Raw genomic sequence first — 25,805 nt, 5'->3', positions numbered from 1 at the left:
CTTTTCTTTTTCTTATCTAGATTACAGTGCAGATTTATCTTCACTTGTTTTTTTTTTATATATATGTTGTTTGTAATTTGATGCATGAACGTAAATTGTTGGGTGATGTTTGCCCTCACATATAGCACTTTCGTTACTTCTGATTGTTTCACTAGATTATGGAGTGTGTGTCCGAGCGAGAACTTCTCTATGTTCATTACATTAGGAATATTTTTCACAAAGTAGTATTTCAACATTCAGCCCCATTCTTCTTTTTAGTCAGACGTCAGTCGCTACCCTGATATACCCTTTTTTTTGTTTTATTTTTCGGGTAATTTATGACGGATAGCGTTTGACGTCTTTAGCCGAACAGTTTTATCATATTCACATAATTTAATTTATTGTGTGCTGGTTCATATTCTAGACGCCAGTCTTTGCTCCTTTCTAATAAAATCCACATAACAAAAACAAATATGAAGCTTAGAAATGGAAAAAATATTAAATACTAAACTCGTTCAAAGGGTATCTACACGTCTCAATCTTCAAAATCGCTTATCTAAAAATACTACCATCGCTAACATTTTTAACTATAAAAATCGTGGTTACCCTTCTATCGATAAGTGTCATGCCAAAAAATTACTAACATGTCCTCGTCTTTCCACCAACAATACCGTAAGGTCTACGTTTAATGGTCGCACATTTTCTTTAAATTTTGAAACTGATATAACTTGAAAAACAAACAGTATTATTTATTTACTCACATGAAGCAAACCGGGATGCGGTATTCAGTACGTAGGTGAAACTGGACGATATTTATCTAAACGCACGCAAAAACACCTGTATCGTTTTAAAAGACCCAATAAAATCAAAAGTATCATTTATCAACACCTTAAAAAGCACATTGTCAATCATCCTATTAAATATTTAACAGTTCAACCTTTAGAAGTAGTAAATAAGCAGCCTGGTGAATCTCATTCAAAGTTTGTACGATCACGGAAAATAATTGAATTAAATTGGATTAAAAAATTACAGACAGTCTACCCTGTCGGTCTTAATAATAATATCATGGGAATTGGTAATATATCAAGAACCGATTGTGTTAACATTTTGGATATAGTTTCTAAAACTGTTCGTAAAAACCGTTCTCATGGGCGTAGAAAAAATCGCAATCAAAGAAAATTTCGGACCAATCATACAAATATTTCGGACCTTATTTCTATTTCAAAAATTTCAAAAAACAACGGCAGACATTATCTATTAACCAAGCTCTGTTCTTTACCTATAAATAAATTAAATAAAGTTTTAGAGGATTGCAACACAATTTCATATTGCAGTCCTAAGTATGAAATCGTTCAAATTATAATGGCATATTGTTATTCTAAACTGTTTCCCAAAATTGATCGCCATGATGATCATAAAAATATTTTATTAAAATATAGTATGTCAATAAAGGTTTTGATTTTGTAAATATTGCCGGTATTTTTAACGACCATTCTGTCAAAGAACAAATTCCTGGATATTTTGATAATACTGAACTCCCTCTTATTTGTTTTATTTACAAGAAATCTACCCGGAAATTTGTGTTTAATTATAGCCAAGTCTGTAAAGATGTAAATATCAGTGAAAATACACCTACGTCATGTAATTGTAGTAATTCCGAATACACTCATGGCCCCATTTCCCATGTTATAACAGGGGACCTTAACATCGTTCGCGACCGAGAGTTAAAATCATTCCTAAGTAAGGGACCTAAATATCGTCCACCGTCAATTATTAATTGGAATGAGTGTCGTAATATCATCCACGACTCACTTCGTGCTTACTGTTTGAAATGGATAAAACGGGAAAAAGCTGACAAAAAATCTTTGGACTCTTTTTTTAAATTCAGTAATGAAGATAGTTGAATTACGTATACAACATTTTAAAGAACATTTTACCCTTAACAACAACCATAAAAATCCTATTTCTCGTATCAAACATAAACTAAAAGAACTAGCCAAGGAATTTGTTTTTGTCCCGGCTGATAAAGCTGCTAATAATATCATTATAGTTTGACGTAAATTTTACATTGAAGTTCTGCAAAAGGAAATCACCAATTCACCAACATTCCAACTGACTTCATTTTCAGAAAACGATATCTGTAACAAACATACACTATTAGCTACTTCTTTACAGGCAGAACCAAATACAATGAAAGTCCCAACTATGTACTGGCTTCCGAAGCTACACAAATCACCTTACAAATATAGATTTATTTCGTCTTCAAGTCATTGTTCCACTTCTAAATTGTCTATTCTACTTACTAGTACACTTGGTACAATCAAAAACCTGATAATAAATTGTTCAAATAAGGCCTTTGAAAATAGTGGAATTAAATACTTTTGGAGTGTCAAAAACTCGTTGGAAGTACTTGATAAATTGCATGCATATATTGGTGATTTTGAATCTGTTCAAAGTTTTGATTTTTCTACCCTATATACCACTTTGCCTCATATTCTTATTAAGAAAAAATTTACACACCTGATTAAATGGGCATTTAAAAAGTCGGAATGCGAATACATATGTTCAAACTCTTTTATGTCATTTTTTAGTAGCAACAAACAAAAGAACTATGTCAATTAGACATGCTTTGATACTATATCTGCCCTTGAATTTTTACTTGATAAAATTTTTGTTCGCTTTGGAGATTCCGTATATCGTCAAGTTATCGGAATTCCAATGGGGACTAACTGTGCACCACTTATTGCGGACCTATTTTTGTATTGTTATGAGTTACAATTATGACTAAAATCAGCAAAGACCCTTCAAAACAACATCTTATACAAAAATTTAACAATACTTTAAGATATTTGGATGATATATTGGCTCTCAATAATGACGATTTCAGTATGTATACTAAAGAAATTTATCCTGTTGAACTTACTTTAAATAAAGCTAATACTAAAAATGACCACTGTCCTTTCCTCGATCTTGATATCTATATCATTAACGGAAAGCTTGATACAAAAATTTATGATAAAAGAGATGATTTTTCATTTCCTATCGTTAATTATCCATTTTTAGATGGTGATGTTCCCTTGTCACCATCTTATGGTGTTTATATATCTCAACTTGTACGATTCGCTCGTGTATGTAACAACGTATTAGATTTTAGCGAGAGAAATTTATGTATTACTGAAAAATTATTACACCAGGGTTTTCTATATCATAAACTAGTCAAAACATTTACTAAATTTTATCATCGGTATAAGGACATCATTCGTAAATATAACTCAACATGCAGACATCTAATACGTTCTGGTATTTCACATCCATTTTATGGTAATATTCTTTACAAAGCACAAAAATGTGCATTTTTGCGCCTGTCCCAAGTCAGGAGCCTCTGGCCTTTGTTAGTCTTGTATCGTTTTTAATTTTAGTTTCCTGTGTATAATTTGGAGTTTAGTATGACGTCCATTATCACTGAACTAGTATACTTATTTGTTTAGGGGGCAGCTGAAGGACGCCTCCGGGTGCGGGAGTTTCTCGCTGCATTGAAGACCCATTGGTGGCCTTCGGCTGTTGTCTGCTCTATGGTCGGGTTGTTGTCTCTTTGACACATTCCCCATTTCTATTCTCAATTTTATCAATAACATTTATTTTCATGATTGAACAAATTGTAAATGCAAACAACTCAGACATTACACCAGCATAAATTACTGTTCACGTTTTTAATATCCCGAGTCTTTATTCAACCAGATAAGTTTTCACTGAAATGGGCTATCGAAAATACAGATGAACGGATTAAACCGTTGCTAAGCTGGACTGTAATGTCTTCGCTCAAATGTCCTCTCGTGGTTTAATTTTTTTTCTCCAAAAATGTCCTGTGCCCATGTAGACAACTAAAGACTGAACAACTATATTTTGACTGTGAACTTTTTATAAGCATTAGTACTAGAAATTTAAGGTAAACCCTGAAAATCCTTACCTGTACCAGGTGAAAAAATCTACTGTTGAGTGTTTATTAATCAACATACATCTTCCGCATACAACTTTTCATATTTTTGCGCATGTCTGTTTTTACAAAAATAACTTTGTAATTGATTTTTCTAAAATATTCGAAGAATTCACAACTAACTTTATTATGTGTTTACCTCTACCATGTCTACATAACAAAGTTTTATTTTGCTAATACAAAAAGATAAATATGTATTTAAACCCTTCATCTAGTCTACATCTAGTTTGATGACCGCTGCCACTGAAAGCTTAAATGATATCCGATGAAATTAACTTGTTCTCGTGCGATAAATCAAATTTAATGCATTATATATGTGTCTGTCCAAAGACTGGACCCTGTAATTCAGTGATTGTCGTTTGTTATTTTTTATCTTATTTGTTTTTTGTTTATTGTTTCGATCATAAATCAGGCCGTTTGTATTCTCGTTTGAATTGTTTTACATTTGTCATTTTGGTGCCTTTTATATATAGCTTGCTATGGGGTTTGAGTTTTGCTCATTGATGAAGACCGTACGGTGACCAATAGTTGCGAAATTCTACGTCATTTTGTCGCTGGTGTATCATAAGCAATTAAACCACAGCTTCTTCTTTTTACAATGTTAATTATATTTTCTAATTGCTTGCTTCACTACTTCAGATTTTACTGCAACGGTATTGATCCCTGATAAGAGTGTTTCCGTCTTATGTGTTTTGATATTACAACCGTTAAAGTACTAGCTATCAACTTTTATGACAAACCATTTGTTGATAACGATCGAGTGTAAAAAAGCAATTTGATGTCTGGGAAAAGCTACTTTCTTTTGAAGATCATTTATTTTGACTCCTATTGACAGTTGTCATTTCTCTACTCTGTATATTAAAGTATCACATTATCTTATCTAGCACACATTGTCCTATATACGAGGTGCTCTTACTATGGTGGAGTAAAATTGTTACGGTTCACGGAAGAGTGAACATTTCATTACGAATTTTATATTTGTCAGTTACCGATTACCGGTTTGCTTCTTTTAATTTCACCTTTAACACAAAGTGTTTCCATTTGCTAGTTGTAAAGAAACGTCCACTACCGCTAATTGAAAACAACGAGAAATAATAAACCTGTCCAAATTCCTGACCAAAATCTTTCTTGCGTTATGTAGCGTACTAGTAACAAGCCGAAGACAAAACGTCGTTTAGGAAGGCAATGTATACAGTCACTAAGTCATGTTAGTTAATAAGCTACAAATACGGATATCTTTGGTGCAAAATATTGAAGAAATGATACAGGAAACACTCACAAGACTAGTCGTAGCGTGTCATTAGTGTACTAAGGTTCGTAAGAAAAGGATTTTTTCCAAACATTTTTTAATATTTATATGTACAAATAATTAAAGGGCCAATAACGGAATTGGCAAATAGTGTATTTCGATATTTAGGCGTAGTTTAATGCATTTTGTCTACTCAAATATACCAATTGCAGTATTAAATTGGTTACTTGAAAATGTAGTTTATCGACCTCCATTTGAACACCTCTTACCGGTGTATTTTGCTTATTCCGACAATCAGGTGCTCAATTGGAAGTCTTTCTTTCTACTCGTTTATTTAATTTAATTAGTCACGAATTCCAAAAAAAAAATCTAATTCAATATAAGAAAATTCTATTTTTTACAGGTTTTCTTCTCGTTGAGAAATATTTGCTGCTTCGGGGGACAATAAACTTACTTTCTTCCTCTGTATACATGTACTATATAATTTAAATTAGGATTTGTTTTCAGGTAGACAAAAACAGGCTGATATTGCGATTAGGAAATAAAAGGTAAAAAAATATCAATTTTTCAAATCTTCCATCAATGGAGGCAAAATATTTAATAATAGCGGAAATATCGCACGCCGTGTGCTTCTCGTTTGAAACCTGAGCAAACCAGTATCCGGTTTATAGAAAATGTTAATTTCTCGCACTGCGAGAACAACCCTGATGTTTGTCATGTCTATGTAATTGATATATTTATCATTTTTATGTCAAGTAATACATGCCTTTTTCCATTGGCAGGTAACGATTTTCAAGTATCAAAGTATATATTACAAACTTTCTGAAATTGTTCGTTTATAAATTTTGAAATTTTATAGAAACTTAGGTTTCAACTCCCTCAGGCAAAGTTGACCTTAGATGAATTTGGCTATTTTTTAGGTACTTTTGGTCATACATGTATAGCTCTTCAACTGTTTCGGTTCTTATACATACTTGGCTTTCAAATATTCGGCTTTGAGCGTTCCTGATGAAGGTAAATCCAGAAAAGCGCTTCGGACGCATTAAATTAATAACGTGTTGTTTTCTTTTTTTACAAGTACAAATAATATATACCGGGACAATTACTAAAATGATTGAGCAACTGGACAAATCAGAAAGCCGGAAGTGAGACCCAATAGAGGACCAGTCTGGGTTATACGGGGAGATCTTGTTAACGACTTATTGGCCTGCGATTGCTAATATAGCCTGCTTACATCAGGATCTATCACCAATGCAAACTGTAGCTAATATATAAGGGATATGAGCTACTAACATAAAACGACATCTAGACCTATTTGCCCATATAACATTAATAATTGTTAATACTAATTTGTAAACTTAAAGAGACCTGTTTCAGAAATTTTATAGTTATCTTTTTCTTTTTTATGCTTTACAGTTCTGTTTTTCGAATATTTTCTACATTTCCTAAACACTAAATACATAACAATAGATGAGGTAATGCTCATTAACAAAAGAAAGCACATAACATCAAAAAGATAAAACGAATACCAAGGCATATCTAACCCAAAGTGTCGAAAATGTTTGTCACCATGTTTGGCAACTAAATCGATGTAATAAGCTGCTCTTTCTGCAGGGGTCTGTGGGCGACTGTGAAATATGTCCGATGCTTGCTTTATGTTCCGCTTAAACTTATCGGTAAAAGCTACTTGCCTGATATTGGCAATTAATTCCTCAGTAGAAAAATCATGTAAATCCATCTTAATACCATAACCTTTGTCTTCCATAACGCCCGCATTGTAAGGTTGGTCAATACTTAATGGAACTTTAATAACAGGAATTCTGTGGTAGATAGCCTCCATACTTCCACTTCTGCCACAATGTGTTATACATAAAACGGTACGAGGATGACCGAGTAAATCGTTCTGTGGGATCCATGGAAGTCTCAAAATATTGTCTTTTGCCTCCTCTTTATCTCCTTGTCGAATCACAAAGTTAAGATCAGATATTTGTTTAAAAGCTTCGATCATTTTCCCAAAGGTATTATTCGGAAATGTTTTGAAAATACTACCAAAAGAAACAACTACCAAGCCTTTGTTTGCAGATGCAAATGTGTCGAGATTTTTTGATACTTTTTTCGACGGATGTGCAGCAAGACCGCCACAAAGTATTACATTTGGCGGGAACAGTTGCGGATAATCAAATAGAATATCACTGTCGTGTATATAAAGCATAGCTTTTTGTTTTGCTTCTTGGTTAGAAATAGCTGGTTTTTCTGGGACATACTTGACTGCCAGGTTCTCTAACGTTGGAGCTGCAGGTCTAGCAGCGACTAACAAAAGATATCGCAGCGTATTCCAAACACTCTCCAAGAATGTCATCTTATCATTGAATGCAGAAAAAGATGTTGGCGTGAAAGCTGGGTTCAATGGAACTCGATTTAAGGTTGGATCTATGAAGGCACCAAAAGAGACAAATGGCAGATCAAGTTTATACGCCATAATAGTGAAACAAAGAACAGGTGCGTAGTCTACAACAGCAATATCAAATTTCCGGTCTTTTAATTTGTTTATCAATTTCTTATCATTCATAAATTCGTGACAGAGAGCGTTTGTTCCTTGTAACCATTTCACCTGCGATTCAATTTTTGAACCTTGTGCCATTCTCTCAACATGCTCAAGTGTTACCCGAATAATGTCCTCATAATAATAGTTATCAAAACTCTTTGCAATGATAGAAGGTGAAAGTTTAATGCCTTCTGATTCCAACGCCTCTTTCATTCTAGCTGCTACCACAAAAGTAGTTGTATGGTTTAACTTTACCATCTCCTCGGCAACAGGTATTGCCGGCAACATATGACTTTTTGATTGAGCCATTAGGAATAAAATTTTCTTGGCATCAGTTTCGATAATGACGTGACACAGAAGGCTGCTAAGGTACAAAATACTGGCGATCATTTTGCTGCAAAAATTATCAAAAAACAAATTATATCTATAAACTATTGTTTAACAGACAAAATATAAGAATAAATCGGCTTTAAAAAAAACTTCATTTACTGATAATATGTTACCTGAAATCAAAGAAACTGATAATCGACTTGTCTTCGACTTTTCCATATTTCCTTGGTATCTTCCGACTCTTTATTGGACATATGATGTCAAGGAAATCTCGAGATCTAACCAACTTCAAATATTCGAATTGATAGGTACAAAATCCACACTAAATGGAAGCGTTTTCCGGACTTTTCAGAAACGACCAAAAAAAATGAAAGCTGAGAATAGTAAAAAATATCTGATGAGCTATATGAGCATAAGGGACCAACACAGAAAGACAAAACCAACAGACAACCCAAGATTGTTCCTAAATAGCGACATAGCATTTCACAATAAATGAATTTAAAACTTTGTGCATTTCAAATGTCCGAAGCATTTTTCTGGATTTACCTTCATCAGGAGCTCTTAATTCCAAATACTTGAAAGCCAATGATTTTACAGAAAAATCGAAACAGTTGAAAATCTAAAGGACCAAAAATATTTAATAAAAAATAGCCAAAACAATTTATGGTGAATATTGCGGAAGATACTTGAATCCTTAGTTTCTTTATAACTTCTAAATTTATAACGAACAATTTTAGAAAGGTTTGCGATAAATCATATCAGTGTTAAGTACTAAATACTATTCTGATTATATAGTTATGGATTGATAGTCGACCCAGAGCTGTAAAAAATGAAAACAACACTACATAAATTGCATGCGTTCTAAGCACTTCTCTGGATTTAGCTTCATCAGGAACGCTCAATGCCGAATATTGGAAATCAAAGACGTATAAGAAACGAAAGAGTTGAAGGGCTATAGGGTCACAAAAGCTAAACAATAACAGTCAAATCCATCTCAGGTAAAAGTTGCCGTGGGAATTGAAAAGCTAAGTCTTTTAATAATTTATAAATTTAGAAACTTTTTTTATAAATTAACTATACATTTCATCCAAATTCAGTTGTAAAAAATAAAATAAATGTTCACATCAGGAGAAAACTAAAACAGCTAAATGATGACAAAGAACCAAAACATTTTTCAGGCATTGCAGGGTGATATATCCAACAATAAATGCTATAAAAATATTGTGTTAAATATGAAACAAGTGGCAAACAATTGTACATGAAGAATTTCTATTTCAATGCACTGTAGGTTAAGAAAGTAGTTCCGAAGCTTAATCAGGGATAGGAATTCTAACGGGTTAATCACATTTGTATTTGTAGATATGCAAATTATATAACAGTTATAAGTTTATGAAAATGGTTGTGACATATTCAAGGGACAAATTTACTAAAATGAATCAATTTCATTGATATGCAAGAACTGTGTCAAGGCAATCACGTTTAAGCACGTAGTCATCATTGAAGTTGGAACTTCCTGATCGCTAACCGTATTAAATTCAACAACTCTAAATATTTTCTATCTATTTTGTAGTTACAATGTGATAGATGACATAACAATTTGTATGCTAAATTCACTTTTAGATTAGTCTTAAATCACAAAAATATCGAAGATTTCAGTTATTTAAAAGGACACTAAAAATAAATGTATTACGTCATATCTTATTTATTATTGAATGAATAAACACATTAGAAATTATGACTTCATGATCAGCATATGGCGTATGTGCCCCTTCGTCAAATATTGGTAAATTGGAAGTATTTGATTCTATCTGACTAATGCATCTGATAAATGCATGATCATGGAAAAGGAACATGCAATATTCAACATAAAAATATTAATAAATGACCTAATTCAACTATATAAAAATAAAACAAAACTTACCAAGAATATTGGACATCAATGGGACTTATTCAAAATTGCGAGAACATACAATTGCATACTGTAAACGAAAAGCAAAACAAAACATAAGTGAAATACATGTATTGGAAAATACGATTAAAAGATTAAATGAGAATATTAACCGACATTGTAAGGATGAGGTAATAGAAAATTTTCAAAAAGAATTAATTTATAATGAAAGTAAATTAAAAAAAATATATAAATGAAATAAAAACAAAAGGAGCTCAATTAAGGTCGGGGATTAAATGGGTAAAACATATAGAAGGAAGAGAAAAAAATACAAAATTCTTTTTGGGGTTTGAAAAAGCTAGACAAACAAAAAGAACTATAACTGCTCTGAGGGATAAAGAAGGAGTGATACAAACAGAATCATCCAAAATGTTACAAACAGAAAAAAAATTCTAAAAGGTATTTGAAAAAGTAAAAATCCAGATTCAAAATTTATTAATGATTATATTAATGATACATACATTGATTATATTAAATTAACCACACAAGAGAGTGATATTATGGAGGGTAGGTTACCTATTGAAGAATGTACGGATTCAGTTTTTAAGATGAAATTGAACAAAGCAACTAGAATTGATGGATTAAGCGTAAAATTTTATAGACCTTTTTGCATGTTTTGGGAAGAATTAAAGGAGTTAATTGTATGCACATTGAATTTTTTTATATAAAAACTACTTCTCAGAAATTAGGAGTTATCTCTCTTACCAAATATATTGTCACTTATAAATGATGCGTTTCCCTCGGTTTTGGCTTGTGGCCCGAAATTATTTTTTTCTTAATCGATTTATGACTATTGAACAGCGGTATACTACTGTTGCCTTTTTTAGGAGTTATCTCTCTTATCAGATATATTGATGATGTCCTATCACTGAATAACCAATATTTCAGTCAGCACTTAAATCTCATATATCCCAGTGAATTTGAAATTAAGTATACTACATATACTAGAAGGACTGCTTTGATATTGTGATATGTCTTATTTTTTTGAATTCTGCATTTTTGATACATTTTAGATATGTCTTATTTGTCAGTAGAGTCGAGTTACTTGTGGTTCGTCTATAGTGTTTTTGATTAAAGTTGTTTGTTTTCAATTGTGTTTACTGTTTGGTCTTACATGATCTTACCTTATATTACAGTTATGATATTCTTTTTTCTATACGTATGTTAAAGTTAAGATAGTTTATCAGCTATTTCATTTATATGATTTTTAGTTTAAAGCATTTATATGCACGGGATTGTTTTGTTTTAAAAAAACTGACACTGTAAGAAAAAACAAATAATAACATCATTACAAACACAATTCCATTTTAATATTCTTGTCATGGCTAGAAAATACATGAAATAACACCATTACAAACTCAATCCCAAATTTTATATTCTCGTACAGGTCTTCAATAAAACAAATATATTCTATTTTTAGAAATTACCTGTGATAATATTAACGTCTAAAAAATACGTCACTTTTTGTGGCGTTGATACAATCGTGTGACGTACAGTTTGTAATTCGTGCGTGGTGTCCTGGTGTATTGTCGTAAATTCATGGGAAGTGTCCGTTGTTATTCTGTGGTTTGGCTAATCATAAAACCAGGTTCAACCAACTATTTTTTTCTTAAATGTCCTGTACCAAGTCAGGAATTTGGAAGTTGTTATCAAATAGTCCGTTTCTATGTATGTTGGCGTTTGTTTTGTTGCAGTTAAATGTTTCTCTTGTTCCGTTGTTTTCCTTTTATACTTGATGTGTTTCCCTCAGTTTTGACTTGTGACCCGGATTTGTTTCGCTTAATTGATATATGACTTTTGAACAGCGGTATACTACTGTTGCCTTTAATTATCCATACAAAAAAATTATCCACTTTGTTTAGATAATTAAAGACCAATTACTTTATCAAATGTTGACACAAAATTAATAGCATTTTCATTAGCTCAGCTCAGTTGTCAGTTTATTTTCGACTTATGAGTTTGAATGTCCCATTGGTATTTTTTGTCTCTCTTTTTTTGCTTTTAATGTTGAAAAGCAAATAGAAAAATCTGAAACGATTATCAGGAATTGGGAGAAAATGCATTTAACTATGATAGGCAAAATAACAGTTGTCAAATCATTGATTAAACCAAATATTACTATTTTAGCATCTGTTTCACATATTGAAAAAGAATATATTGTTGAATTTAAAAAAAAATATTTACAATAATTGTTTATTGAAAAGCAAAAGAGAAAAAGTTAAATGTACAGTACTAAGCTTTGAAAAACTAGACGGTTGTTTAAAAATGATTATCATAGATAAATACATAGAATCTATCAAAATTGGGTGAATCAAAAGGTTAATTACTGGAGATCTAAATAATTGGTTAATATTTTATTTTAACAAGTTTGGAAAAGATTTGCTTATCTTTCATATGAATATTGATAATATCGATTCTATTCCAGAGCATGGATAACTCATAAAAAAGTACAGCAGCCAAAACACTTTAGATCTATTCGTCAAGAAGTTATTTGGGGAAATCATTTTATTAATATAAAAATAAATGCTTTTTATTTCAAAACTGGATAAATAGCAACATTATCTATCTATGTTAGTGACATTATTGATGAAAATGGTAATATAGAAGAAAATCGTTTTTTTTTTAAAAGCTTAAAATAAAAAAAAAAACAAAATAACTGGATGTCAGAATATTGCCAATTTAAGAAAGATTTTCAAAAGGAATTGTTAAATATTTTACAACAGGAAAATTCAATTAAAATTAAAGTAACAACAAGTTATGTAATATATATTAATAACAATTGTAATAATAAAGAAAATGTAGAAAATGTAGACACCAGGAAAATTTATAACATATAAATTTAGAATGAAATTGAAATACTTGTTGGTTTCTACACATGGAAGACAATGTTTAACCTTGAATTCATTAAGAGTCTTTTGTGTAATATGTTAAAGTTTATTCATCATTACATGTATATAAAAGATAATAAGTACAAAGTTTCCGTTGGAAATTGCTACACTTTATTCTACCTTGTAAAGTTTTACTAAAACAGTGGAAGATCTGGAATATTTCAAATTGTCATCATTGCAACACCACTGAAGATTATGATCACATATTTCTTAAATGCCACTTTCTTGATAATTTATTGAGTAAAGTTAAAAAACTCCTTGAAAAACTGAATATTTATGATAATATTCTAACATTAAAACAAATTAGTATTGTATTATAAATAAATGACAAGCAATACTATGGAATTAATTATTTGATTACAATAATTATGTTTTGTATATACAAGGCAATTATATGTCTGAACAGAAAACAATAATTTCTTTAGATGTATATTCTGTATTTAAAGCAGAATGCATGTACAGTTATAAAATACAGGCAACTAGACAACCTACGAAGTATAAATGTCTACTTGATAACGTAGTCAAATGTTGTAATAAGTTTTACGTTTGAAAATGTATAATCTAGCAAAAAAAAAGATAAAAAGTTAAAAACATTATAAAATCATATGTCCGGAACTGATTTAGAGAAATTATTTTACCTATCATCGACAAGCGTGGATTGATAACGGTACTCTTTATCCTCAGTATGTATTGTTAAATAAGAGAAAAATATATTAAATACTATAATTATTAAAAAATCAAACTTACTATATTGCATTTCTTATTTAGGCATACTTGGTGAATAGCTCATAATCATATTTTAAATCAAAATTAAAACTGGTGTGATTTCCGAATCAGGAAGAGATTTCAAAATGATACTAGTTAATTGATAACGGAAAATTAACTATTTCCGGAAACAACTTTTACTAAACAAGCTAGATGACATATATCGATTAATGAGTATTTTCATAAATATTTTATTATTTCATGATTGAAAATGATATAATATGATTTGATTTAGATGTAATGTAATAAAATGCTCATCATGCTTACCAGAGAGTAACCCTGAATTTCTGGTAAATAATACAGTGACCTTTCACTAGAATGCTAGATTAGTGAGGTAAATTGTTAAAGACCAAACAGTCTATTCAGTTCTATCAGTAATTTGTCCTTAAAATTTGTGTGAAGGTATTTCATGATTTTCGGAACAAAATATGATGAATCCATTTGTGTTTAATTTTCACTAGATATTAGTGCGACGCTTAATTCAACTTTCCTTGCAAAACGTATTTTTACGCGTACACCATATCGGAATCCGTGAAAAACGTGAAATAGGACTTTATAATTTGACGTTTTTTGCATGGCTAGAAACAACGTCATAGAACTTTTATGTCACAACCAAGTTGCATTACTTGATGCGCATTAACAATAGGCTGTTTGGTCATTAACAGCAGCATTGCAATATGTTGTTGAATAAAAAAAAAGTTGGGATAAGAGAAAAGAATTCGCTTGACTTGAAGGTGTGAATTTGCAAGAAAATAAGTTATGAATCTGTAATAACATGAATAAGGAGATTGATTATTTGATTGTTTGAATGGTATTTAATGCCACTTTTAGCACTATTAGCTTTTTCATAGCGGTCAGTTTTCATTGGCACAGGAAGTTGAAGTGCCCGGAGAGAACCATCGATCTTCGGTAGGAAAACTGAAAATCCAAGTCAATTACGATTAGAGTCGAGTTTACCTTCCCCGTGTCGCAGTGTTGACAGACTAATGATAATGTTGTTCGACTACTCAAACCACTCGACCAATCCCTCTCTTTGTGTGAATATAACGATTAAAACGATATTTTCTGGGTATGAACATGTTCAGAAAAAAAAGGAAAATGCGTATGCAAAAAAAGGTATTCGTTAAAAAGCTTTTACTTTTTTTACGACTAGGCCGTTGATTTTTGTACATAAACGTGAAATTTTCTCGGTATATTAGAGTTAAAAGTTAACATCACAACAAGTTCTTTAATGTGCCTATGGACTTCAATAATTCGAAACAATTAATCATTGATGCATATCAATAGATTTTGTTGATATTTTGTTCTGAATCTCTCTGAACATGGTGCTTATATATACGAAGAATCAGTGGCGTTTAAGTAACATATAAAGATAATAGAAAAATAGAATAAGTTTGGTATTTAAGGATATAAACTCGTTATAAATTTTATGTTATGACGAGCTATTCTGGATTTTCTTTTGTCTGGAACGCTCAAAACAAAATATTTCAAGGCCAAGAATGTATAAGTACCGAAACACGTAAAGAGCTATACGACCAAAACGGACCTTAAATAATATCCAAATGCATCTAAGTCAACCATTCCTGTGGTAGTTAACCTTAGTTTACTTGTTATTTCTACGAAAACGAATGTTATAAATCATGTTACTACCGACAAACTAACTACTGATCTGATGATAACCTCGGAGACAAAATACCGTCATTATTCATTTTTGAAAATACAAAACGTGTTCCCATAGGAACATTTCAAATCAATTCTTTACAGTACTAGTCCTCCTATAGCATGATGCATAGCCATATCTTTTCCACTGTATGTTATCTGAATTAATATCCATAGTCATATAATTAAAAACTCGTAATCCACATATTAATATTCAAACTCATCAGAGATATCGGTTTAAAATTGTGTAAGCCAAATGCACGAATTGCCTACAATAGACTATATAGTTTATTGTACCAACACAAAAGCTTTTTTTACAATGGAAAATAACTAATAATAATACGTGTAATTTTTGTAACATAGAAGAAGACTATTCTCATTATTTTTTCAATTGTTCTTATTTGACAATATTTTGGCAACAAATATACGACCTCTTAAAAAGGAGTAATTTAGATTTTGTAATAAAACTACAACACCTGATATTTGGATACAAAATCACAGACAACAAGTATTACTCAATAATTTTTTTTTTATTACAATAATTAGTTTTTCAATATACAAGTCATACTATGTATCTGAGCAGAAAACAAAAACCATAGACGTCTACAGAATTTTTATCAATGAATACACCAAGAGTGTAGATACCAATATTAATGGACATAAGGCAATAAGACCAATGTTACTAACAATCAAAAGAAACATAATCAATGAATAATTTTCTAATATTGTTATTATAATAGTGTTTTGTAAACTAAATGTATGTCAATTAATCTAATCAGCTGATTATTCCCTGGGTAGTCAGTGGATTGTAACAGGGTACGTCAAGAGAAGCTTGGAATCTTGATGGTTTATGTAACAAGCAATATTTGATGAATAAAATTATTATGTTGTTAAAAAAAAAAGAAAAGCCATGTATTTAATCTCATAAACTAGGAATAGTAGTCCGAAACAATCAAATTACAAAGTTAATGTACTCAAACCATTGAACGTCAGTGCAATTTTCAATATCAACTTGACCAAATTTTAATAATATTGTACCAATGATTATTGATTTTGTATGTAGTAATGTTACGATGCTGAATGTAAAATGGGGAAAAAGAATTAGTCAAATATGAGGACAAATCTAAATGCATGTGATTTATCAACTCCCCCTGAAGAAATAAAAAAGAATCAAATTCTACAAAAACAACACACATACAACATAACACTATTCAAGATTCAGACTTACCACTATAAATTCAGACAACTGTTCATGATCAGCTTGCATGGAACGAACATTTAGGAACCTTAGTTCAAAGACTTTATATCCCAAAGATTGTAAAGGTGAACTTGGAGATAATACATTTAATGACCATACCCTGACATCTTAAGTTATAATAATTGAAAGGCAGACACAATGGTAAAAAGGTATCAAGACTTTAAAAATAGACCTATACAATCAAAATGAACCATTAATGTACACGTTAAAAATAAATGAAGTTTTTATTGTTAATATATATTATAATGAGATTACTATCAAGCAAACATAAAGGTCTAAGGTGCAAAAGTTATTCCAAACACTTGGGCGAGAAGACTTCCCAAAAGAGACCTAAATAAGCAGACAAAGCCTCAGCTGACAACAAGAGAGATGTCTAAGTAATTGATGACTTCTTGCACAACATTGAATTAGTTAAAATATCAATTCATGCATTTGTAAATATCGTTTGAATGTTAATATTATAATATTACTTCGAAGCCTTGAAAAAATAAACTACAATTATACACATTTGTCCGTTCATACAAGGACAAGCCTACACATATTTTCTCATCAATAATGCGTTCGCTTGGATAACAGATTTTGATTTGTAAAAAAGTATAATTGTTAAATAAAACATCCACTGAGATAAAGCAATCTTTAAAGGTTTGAACAGAACGTTCTGCGCTAGGACATTTTATTATTAGCAATGCAAATCGGCGTCAATGATTGATGTTTTCTTATTAAGACCATTGAAAAATAAAATATGCTACAATGTGTGCCTTCATATCACAAACATCATAAAAGCAATCTCCGTCACTTTTTAAACTGCAATACTATATATTTTCTATTTCGTCATTTTTGTCTTAAGTCAGGAATCTGATGTTCAATAGTTGTCGTTTGTTGATGTGGTTCATGAGTGTTTCTCGTTTCTAATTTTTTATATAGATTAGACCGTTGGTTTTCCCGTTTGAATGGTTTTACACTAGTATTTTTTTGGGGGACCTTTATAGCTTACTGTTCGGTGTGAGCCAAGGCTCCGTGTTGAAGACCATACTTTGACCTATAATGGTTAACTTTTATAAATTTTGACTTGGGTGGAGAGTTGTCTCTTTGGCACTCATACCACATCTTCTTATATCTTTCTGATTTTAAATTTTAATTTCTTAGATAAAGGAATATCGTATTACACTTGATATAGAGGTTCAATATCTAAATGCTTGTGTTAAGGTTTCTACACTATGTGCTGCCTATGGTCAAAGAAAGCTTGAAAACAATGCAGCGATCTGTTAAAAAAGTTGAGAAAAAAAATACTAAAATCGACTGATACTTAAAATACATATGCAACGACGTTTAAACATACAACAAAAACGTGACCCGTAAGATCATAAAAGCACTCACAAACCTGTAACAGTTTAAAGACAGTTCAAATTTAAAGTACAACAGGTAAATAGATGACAGCCTCAAAAGAAATGTTGATAGTAATAAGGACTTATGTCTACATGTAACTTGATCCGTCGTTTACTTTATAATTGCACCTGTGGTTCACATAAGAAATGACCGCTCTACTCAGAAGAAGTTTGGACCATTTCTCACGTCAACCTTGATATTTCTCATTTCGAACTACGTTGTGTATATTTCGCTTTGCCCGTGCCTCTATGTGCGTTTTGGATTTCAATGAACACAATATATACATGAATATAACGGTTTGTGGACGGTTGAGCGCCCACAAACATGTTTAACTCTGTCATTTTTCTCTATGTGCCTGTATCAAATCAGAATCTAATGTACAGTGGTTGTTGTTGGCCACTTTCTTTGTGTACCTGTGGCAAATCGGAATCTGTTATTCAGTGGATGTTGTTGGTTACTTTCTTTATGTACCTGTGTCAAATCGGAATCGGATATTCAGTGGCTGTTGTTGGTTGCTTTTTTTTAAGCATTTGATATATCTTAATGTTTTCAGGTCTAAATTGTTCGACATTAATTATTGTCGAGGCCTTTAAACCTGACTTTACAGCATAGGTTTTCCACATTGTTAAAGGTCGGACGGCTTACAACAACACCCACGTCATTTGGTAGATAGTTGTCTCTTTGGCAATCATACCACATTTCCTAATCATTGTAAAGTTTTTTTAGGCAATAGAAATTTTAAAAAATAAGGGTTTTTACGTGAAGTCTTTCACAAAGCCTAAAGGTTTCAAAAGTATATGCTGGGATAATACCAGAAATATTATTGCCGTGATTGTTTATTGATAAAAAAAAATGAAATTTTCAACGTCGATGCCACTACTGGTGGACGTTTCGTCCCCGAGGGTATCACCAGCCCAGTAGTCAGCACTTCGGTGTTGACATAAATATCAATTATATGGTCATTTTTATAAATTTCCTGTTACAAAACGTTGAATTTTACGAAAAACTAAGGATTTTCTTATCCCAGGAATAGATTGCCTTAGCCGTATTTGGCACAACATTTTGGATACTCAATGCTCTTCAACTTTGTACTTGTTTGGCTATATAACTATTTTGATCTGAGCGTCACTGATGAGTCTTATGTAGACGAAACACGCGTCTGGCGTATTAAATTATAATCCTTGTACCTTTGATAACTATAATCAAACATAAATACCACTAAAGGATTTATTGGGGGTACGATTGGCAAAAATAATATGGCACCTGGCACTAAAGTAGCGTGCACGTATATACCATTACAATCGGAAATTAGTTGTTAAAATATTTTCCCAGGAAGTATAAAAAAACTAAGCATATAGTTTGGTACGCATTCCTTTTTTTTTCTAATCTCTGGATTTTGTTTAATCAATTGAAATTGTAATCAACATATACTATTCCTCACGTTTTATACTTTCTTAGGAATGATAAATAACATGTTAAGAAACTATACAAATGTAAGATAATCAGAATCCAAAAAGACAATTAAAGATTATGTAAACAATGATAATAGTATCTCCCTAGCTACAAAGCTACGCCAGTCAGTATTTGTTATCAAAGTAATACAGTTACTGACTGGGTTGTTTGAGGTAAAAAAAAAATATACTTACAAAGAAAAAATGCAAATACAAATTTTACACTGGACTAAAAATAATCATCAATAGAAATACAAACCGGAACATCATGTTTAGATAATAAACGGTGTTTTTGTATCATCAAAATTTCTTCTGTATATTATATGGATTTCGACATAAAATTGAGAATGGAAATGGGGAATGTGTCAAAGAGACAACAACCCGACCATAGAACAGACAACAGCAGAAGGTCACCAACAGGTCTTCAATGCAGCGAGAAATTCCCGCACCCGGAGGCGTCCTTCAGCTGGCCCCTAAACAAATATATATACTAGTTCAGTGATAATGAATTGTACACAAGAAACTAAAATTAAAAATAATACAAGACTAACAAAGGCTAGAGGCTCCTGACTTGGGACAGGCGCAAAAATGCGGCGGGGTTAAACATGTTTATGAGATCTCAACCCTCCCCCTATACCTCTAGCTAATGTAGAAAAGTAAACGCATAACAATACGCACATTAAAATTCAGTTCAAGAGAAGGCCGAGTCTGATGTCAGAAGATGTAACCAAAGAAAATAAACAAAATGACAATAATACATAAATAACAACAGACTACTAGCAGTTAACTGACATGCCAGCTCCAGACTTCAATTAAACTGATTGAAAGATTATGTCTTCATCATATGAATATCAGGCACAATCCTTCCCGTTAGGGGTTTAGTATCATACCATCATAACATATATGAGAAGAACATAACCCGTGTCATGCCAACAACTGGTTTTTAAATAATTGTGTTTATTGCCGATGCAAAGACCCTATAAGTGAATCAATATTAACGCCAAAATATGCAATCTTTAATGACCTGACAACAGTATCGTAACTATATCCCTTCTTAATAAGTCTATTTAAAGGTTTTGTTAGCTTCAGAGGTGAATACTGACATTTTTGTGCTTTATAAAGAATATTTCCATACAAAATTGGATGTGAAATAACTGAACGTATAAGAAGTCTGCATGTTGAGCTATATTTACGAATGATGTCCTTATACCGATGATAAAATTTAGTAAATGTTTTGACTAGTTTGTGATATCGAAAACCCTGGTGTAATAATTTTTCAGTAATACATAAATTTCTCTCGTTAAAATCTAAAACATTGTTACATACACGAGCGAATCGTACAAGTTGAGATATATAAACACCGTAAGATGGTGACAAGGGAACGTCACCATCTAAAAATGGATAATTAACGATAGGAAATGAAAAATCATCTCTTTTATCATATATTTTAGTATTAAGCTTTCCATTAATGATATAGATATCAAGATCGAGGAAAGGGCAGTGGTCATTGTTAGTATTAGCTTTATTTAAAGTAAGTTCAACAGGATAAATTTCTTTAGTATACATACTGAAGTCGTCATTATTGAGAGCCAAAATATCATCCAAATATCTAATGAATGCAGTCCATCAATACCATCAAATCAAAATCTAAATATCCTTTCGGTTTTGATGTTTGCTTTATCATATTAATGTTCACATGATCGTTCTGTTTTGTGTAGGGGCAATAATGGGGTCGCTTCAAAGGTCAAATTTATGCTTGTTAACCCAAATAGATTAAAACTCAGAAAGTGACTTTGGTATCGAAATATTGTTTCTCTTACGTATGTAGGGGAAACACTTGGGATTCAATTGGCTGTTCAGGATGTATACAAATGCAGTCACGTACTGGAGATAGTGTACGCCCGTGTTTGGATATGGTTACATTTTCTTTGCTTAAAGAACGCCTGTAAGCAGGGCAAATTAATATGGAAGATTGAGGGACAGACAAATAACTCCGCTTTATATTTATATGTGTTTGTTCAAAGTCAGGAACCTGGTCGGTTTTGTGTTTATTATAACAAAGTGTAATCGAGTTTAAAAAAAGGGTTAAATGGTTTTATGTTTGAAAACCACTGAGAAGACCATTTAATTAGTAGTTTTTTTTTTACTTTTTGTAATTGTAATGAATTAATACAGTCGTTTTAGTTTATACTGTTATAGATCTGAATTTTAAATATTTATATCCGATAGATGGAAAGAATCTATTTTACGATGCACAAAACAATTATAATATACGATATAAATGGATATGCAAATTTGACGGGAGCCTTTATGAGTAATGGAATCTTAAAAGAACGATGACAAGAAAAAAACGGAACATATACTACAACTCAGAAGGTTACAAAAACTGCTGTCTTAGTCTTTACATGGCTAACTAAAGTAAGTAGTTCTGTAAGCTGTCTTAGTCTTTACATGGCTAACTATAGTAAGTAGTTCTGTGAGCTGTCTTAGTCTTTACATGGCTAACTATAGTAAGTAGTTATGTAAGCTGTCTAAGTCTTTACATGGCTAACTATAGTTAGTAGTTCTGTAAGCTGTCTTAACCTTTACATGGCTAACTATAGTAAGTAGTTCTGTAACCTGTCTTAACCTTTACATGGCTAACTATAGTAAGTAGTTCTGTAACCTGTCTTAGTCTTTACATTGCTAACTATAGTAAGTAGTTCTGTAAGCTGTCTCTGTCTTTACATTGCTAACTATTGTAAGTAGTTCTGTAACCTGTCTTAGTCTTTACATTGCTAATTATAGTAAGTAGTTCTGTAAGCTGTCTCTGTCTTTACATTGCTAATTATAGTAAGTAGTTCTGTAACCTGTCTTAGTCTTTACATTGCTAACTATAGTAAGTAGTTCTGTAAGCTGTCTCTGTCTTTACATTGCTAACTATAGTAAGTAGTTCTGTAACCTGTCTTAGTCTTTACATTGCTAACTATTGTAAGTAGTTCTGTAACCTGTCTTAGTCTTTACATGGCTAACTATAGTAAGTAGTTCTGTAAGCTGTCTCGGTCTTTACATTGCTAATTATAGTAAGTAGTTCTGTAAGCTGTCTTAGTCTTGAAATGGCTAACTATTGTAAGTAGTTCTGTAACCTGTCTTAGTCTTTACATTGCTAACTATAGTAAGTAGTTCTGTAAGCTGTCTCTGTCTTTACATTGTTAACTAAAGTAAGTAGTTCTGTAACCTGTCTTAGTCTTTACATTGCTAACTATAGTAAGTAGTTCTGTAACCTGTCTCTGTCTTTACATTGCTAACTATAGTAAGTAGTTCTGTAACCTGTCTTAGTCTTTACATTGCTAACTATAGTAGGTAGTTCTGTAAGCTGTCTCTGTCTTTACATGGCTAACTATAGTAAGTAGTTCTGTAACCTGTCTTAGTCTTTACATTGCTAACTATAGTAAGTAGTTCTGTAACCTGTCTTAGTCTTTACATTGCTAACTATAGTAAGTAGTTCTGTAAGCTGTCTCTGTCTTTACATTGCTAACTATTGTAAGTAGTTCTGTAACCTGTCTTAGTCTTTACATTGCTAACTATAGTAGGTAGTTCTGTAAGCTGTCTCTGTCTTTACATTGCTAATTATAGTAAGTAGTTCTGTAACCTGTCTTAGTCTTTACATTGCTAACTATAGTAAGTAGTTCTGTAAGCTGTCTCTGTCTTTACATTGCTAACTATAGTAAGTAGTTCTGTAACCTGTCTTAGTCTTTACATTGCTAACTATTGTAAGTAGTTCTGTAACCTGTCTTAGTCTTTACATGGCTAACTATAGTAAGTAGTTCTGTAAGCTGTCTCGGTCTTTACATTGCTAATTATAGTAAGTAGTTCTGTAAGCTGTCTTAGTCTTGAAATGGCTAACTATTGTAAGTAGTTCTGTAACCTGTCTTAGTCTTTACATTGCTAACTATAGTAAGTAGTTCTGTAAGCTGTCTCTGTCTTTACATTGTTAACTAAAGTAAGTAGTTCTGTAACCTGTCTTAGTCTTTACATTGCTAACTATAGTAAGTAGTTCTGTAACCTGTCTCTGTCTTTACATGGCTAACTATTGTAAGTAGTTCTGTAAGCTGTCTCTGTTAGTTTACTTGTTATGCTTAGATTGCAAAAGACAATAATTTTTGCGGATCGAATTAATCAACCAAATGTTTATTCTTGTTTCTTTTTGAAGTTGACATTCTTTTCCTTTTAATAGCTGAACACGCCTAGTTTATGCGTAACCCATCTCTTACCCTAATAAATTGAAGGTCACATGAAAACCGATTCAAATATTGTTTCTCTTACGTATGTAGGGGAAACACTTGGGATTCAATTGGCTGTTCAGGATGTATACAAATGCAGTCACGTACTAGAGATAGTGTACGCCCGTGTTTGGATATGGTTACATTTTCTTTGCTTAAAGAACGCCTGTAAGCAGGGCAAATTAATATGGAAGATTGAGGGACAGACAAATAACTCCGCTTTATATTTATATGTGTTTGTTCAAAGTCAGGAACCTGGTCGGTTTTGTGTTTATTATAACAAAGTGTAATCGAGTTTAAAAAAAAGGTTAAATGGTTTTATGTTTGAAAACCACTGAGAAGACCATTTAATTAGTAGTTTTTTTTTTACTTTTTGTAATTGTAATGAATTAATACAGTCGTTTTAGCTTATACTGTTATAGATCTGAATTTTAAATATTTATATCCGATAGATGGAAAGAATCTATTTTACGATGCACAAAACAATTATAATATACGATATAAATGGATATGCAAATTTGACGGGAGCCTTTATGAGTAATGGAATCTTAAAAGAACGATGACAAGAAAAAAACGGAACATATACTACAACTCAGAAGGTTACAAAAACTGCTGTCTTAGTCTTTACATGGCTAACTATAGTAAGTAGTTCTGTAAGCTGTCTTAGTCTTTACATGGCTAACTATAGTAAGTAGTTCTGTGAGCTGTCTTAGTCTTTACATGGTTAACTATAGTAAGTAGTTATGTAAGCTGTCTAAGTCTTTACATGGCTAACTATAGTTAGTAGTTCTGTAAGCTGTCTTAACCTTTACATGGCTAACTATAGTAAGTAGTTCTGTAAGCTGTCTCTGTCTTTACATTGCTAACTATTGTAAGTAGTTCTGTAACCTGTCTTAGTCTTTACATTGCTAACTATAGTAAGTAGTTCTGTAAGCTGTCTCTGTCTTTACATTGCTAATTATAGTAAGTAGTTCTGTAACCTGTCTTAGTCTTTACATTGCTAACTATAGTAAGTAGTTCTGTAAGCTGTCTCTGTCTTTACATTGCTAACTATAGTAAGTAGTTCTGTAACCTGTCTTAGTCTTTACATTGCTAACTATTGTAAGTAGTTCTGTAACCTGTCTTAGTCTTTACATGGCTAACTATAGTAAGTAGTTCTGTAAGCTGTCTCGGTCTTTACATTGCTAATTATAGTAAGTAGTTCTGTAAGCTGTCTTAGTCTTGAAATGGCTAACTATTGTAAGTAGTTCTGTAACCTGTATTAGTCTTTACATTGCTAACTATAGTAAGTAGTTCTGTAAGCTGTCTTAACCTTTACATGGCTAACTATAGTAAGTAGTTCTGTAACCTGTCTTAGTCTTTACATTGCTAACTATAGTAAGTAGTTCTGTAAGCTGTCTCTGTCTTTACATTGCTAACTTTTGTAAGTAGTTCTGTAACCTGTCTTAGTCTTTACATTGCTAACTATAGTAAGTAGTTCTGTAAGCTGTCTCTGTCTTTACATTGCTAATTATAGTAAGTAGTTCTGTAACCTGTCTTAGTCTTTACATTGCTAACTATAGTAAGTAGTTCTGTAAGCTGTCTCTGTCTTTACATTGCTAACTATAGTAAGTAGTTCTGTAACCTGTCTTAGTCTTTACATTGCTAACTATTGTAAGTAGTTCTGTAACCTGTCTTAGTCTTTACATGGCTAACTATAGTAAGTAGTTCTGTAAGCTGTCTCGGTCTTTACATTGCTAATTATAGTAAGTAGTTCTGTAAGCTGTCTTAGTCTTGAAATGGCTAACTATAGTAAGTAGTTCTGTAACCTGTCTTAGTCTTTACATTGCTAACTATTGTAAGTAGTTCTGTAACCTGTCTTAGTCTTTACATTGCTAACTATAGTAAGTAGTTCTGTAAGCTGTCTCGGTCTTTACATTGCTAATTATAGTAAGTAGTTCTGTAAGCTGTCTTAGTCTTGAAATGGCTAACTATTGTAAGTAGTTCTGTAACCTGTCTTAGTCTTTACATTGCTAACTATAGTAAGTAGTTCTGTAAGCTGTCTCTGTCTTTACATTGTTAACTAAAGTAAGTAGTTCTGTAACCTGTCTT

The 25,805-nt window shown here is 31.8% G+C and overlaps 2 protein-coding genes and 1 long non-coding RNA gene across 3 annotated transcripts in view; 1 reads left to right on the top strand and 2 right to left on the bottom strand.

Moving 5' to 3' along the window:
- The window catches only part of LOC127714274 (tereporin-Ca1-like), a 470,404-nt gene that overhangs the window by 144,609 nt on the left and 299,990 nt on the right, over positions 1–25,805 (top strand). The gene's annotated exons all lie outside the window — the stretch shown is intronic.
- On the bottom strand, positions 5,810–7,865 carry LOC127714269 (UDP-glucuronosyltransferase 2C1-like). Its single transcript, XM_052220330.1, has one exon. It carries the CDS (start codon positions 7,861–7,863, stop codon positions 6,568–6,570), a length of 1,296 nt encoding a protein of 431 aa, XP_052076290.1. The 5' UTR covers positions 7,864–7,865; the 3' UTR covers positions 5,810–6,567.
- Positions 7,883–13,741, bottom strand: LOC127714287 (uncharacterized). Its single transcript, XR_007987678.1, has 3 exons — positions 13,681–13,741; positions 10,019–10,076; positions 7,883–8,161 (listed from the first exon to the last, which is right to left on the bottom strand). It is a non-coding gene; the product is annotated as an uncharacterized LOC127714287 (long non-coding RNA).

Source organism: Mytilus californianus, unplaced genomic scaffold (assembly GCF_021869535.1).
Source record: "Mytilus californianus isolate M0D057914Y unplaced genomic scaffold, xbMytCali1.0.p SCAF_9, whole genome shotgun sequence".
NCBI classification, from domain to species: Eukaryota; Metazoa; Mollusca; class Bivalvia; order Mytilida; family Mytilidae; genus Mytilus; species Mytilus californianus.
This window is presented reverse-complemented; position numbering and strand designations above follow the sequence as displayed.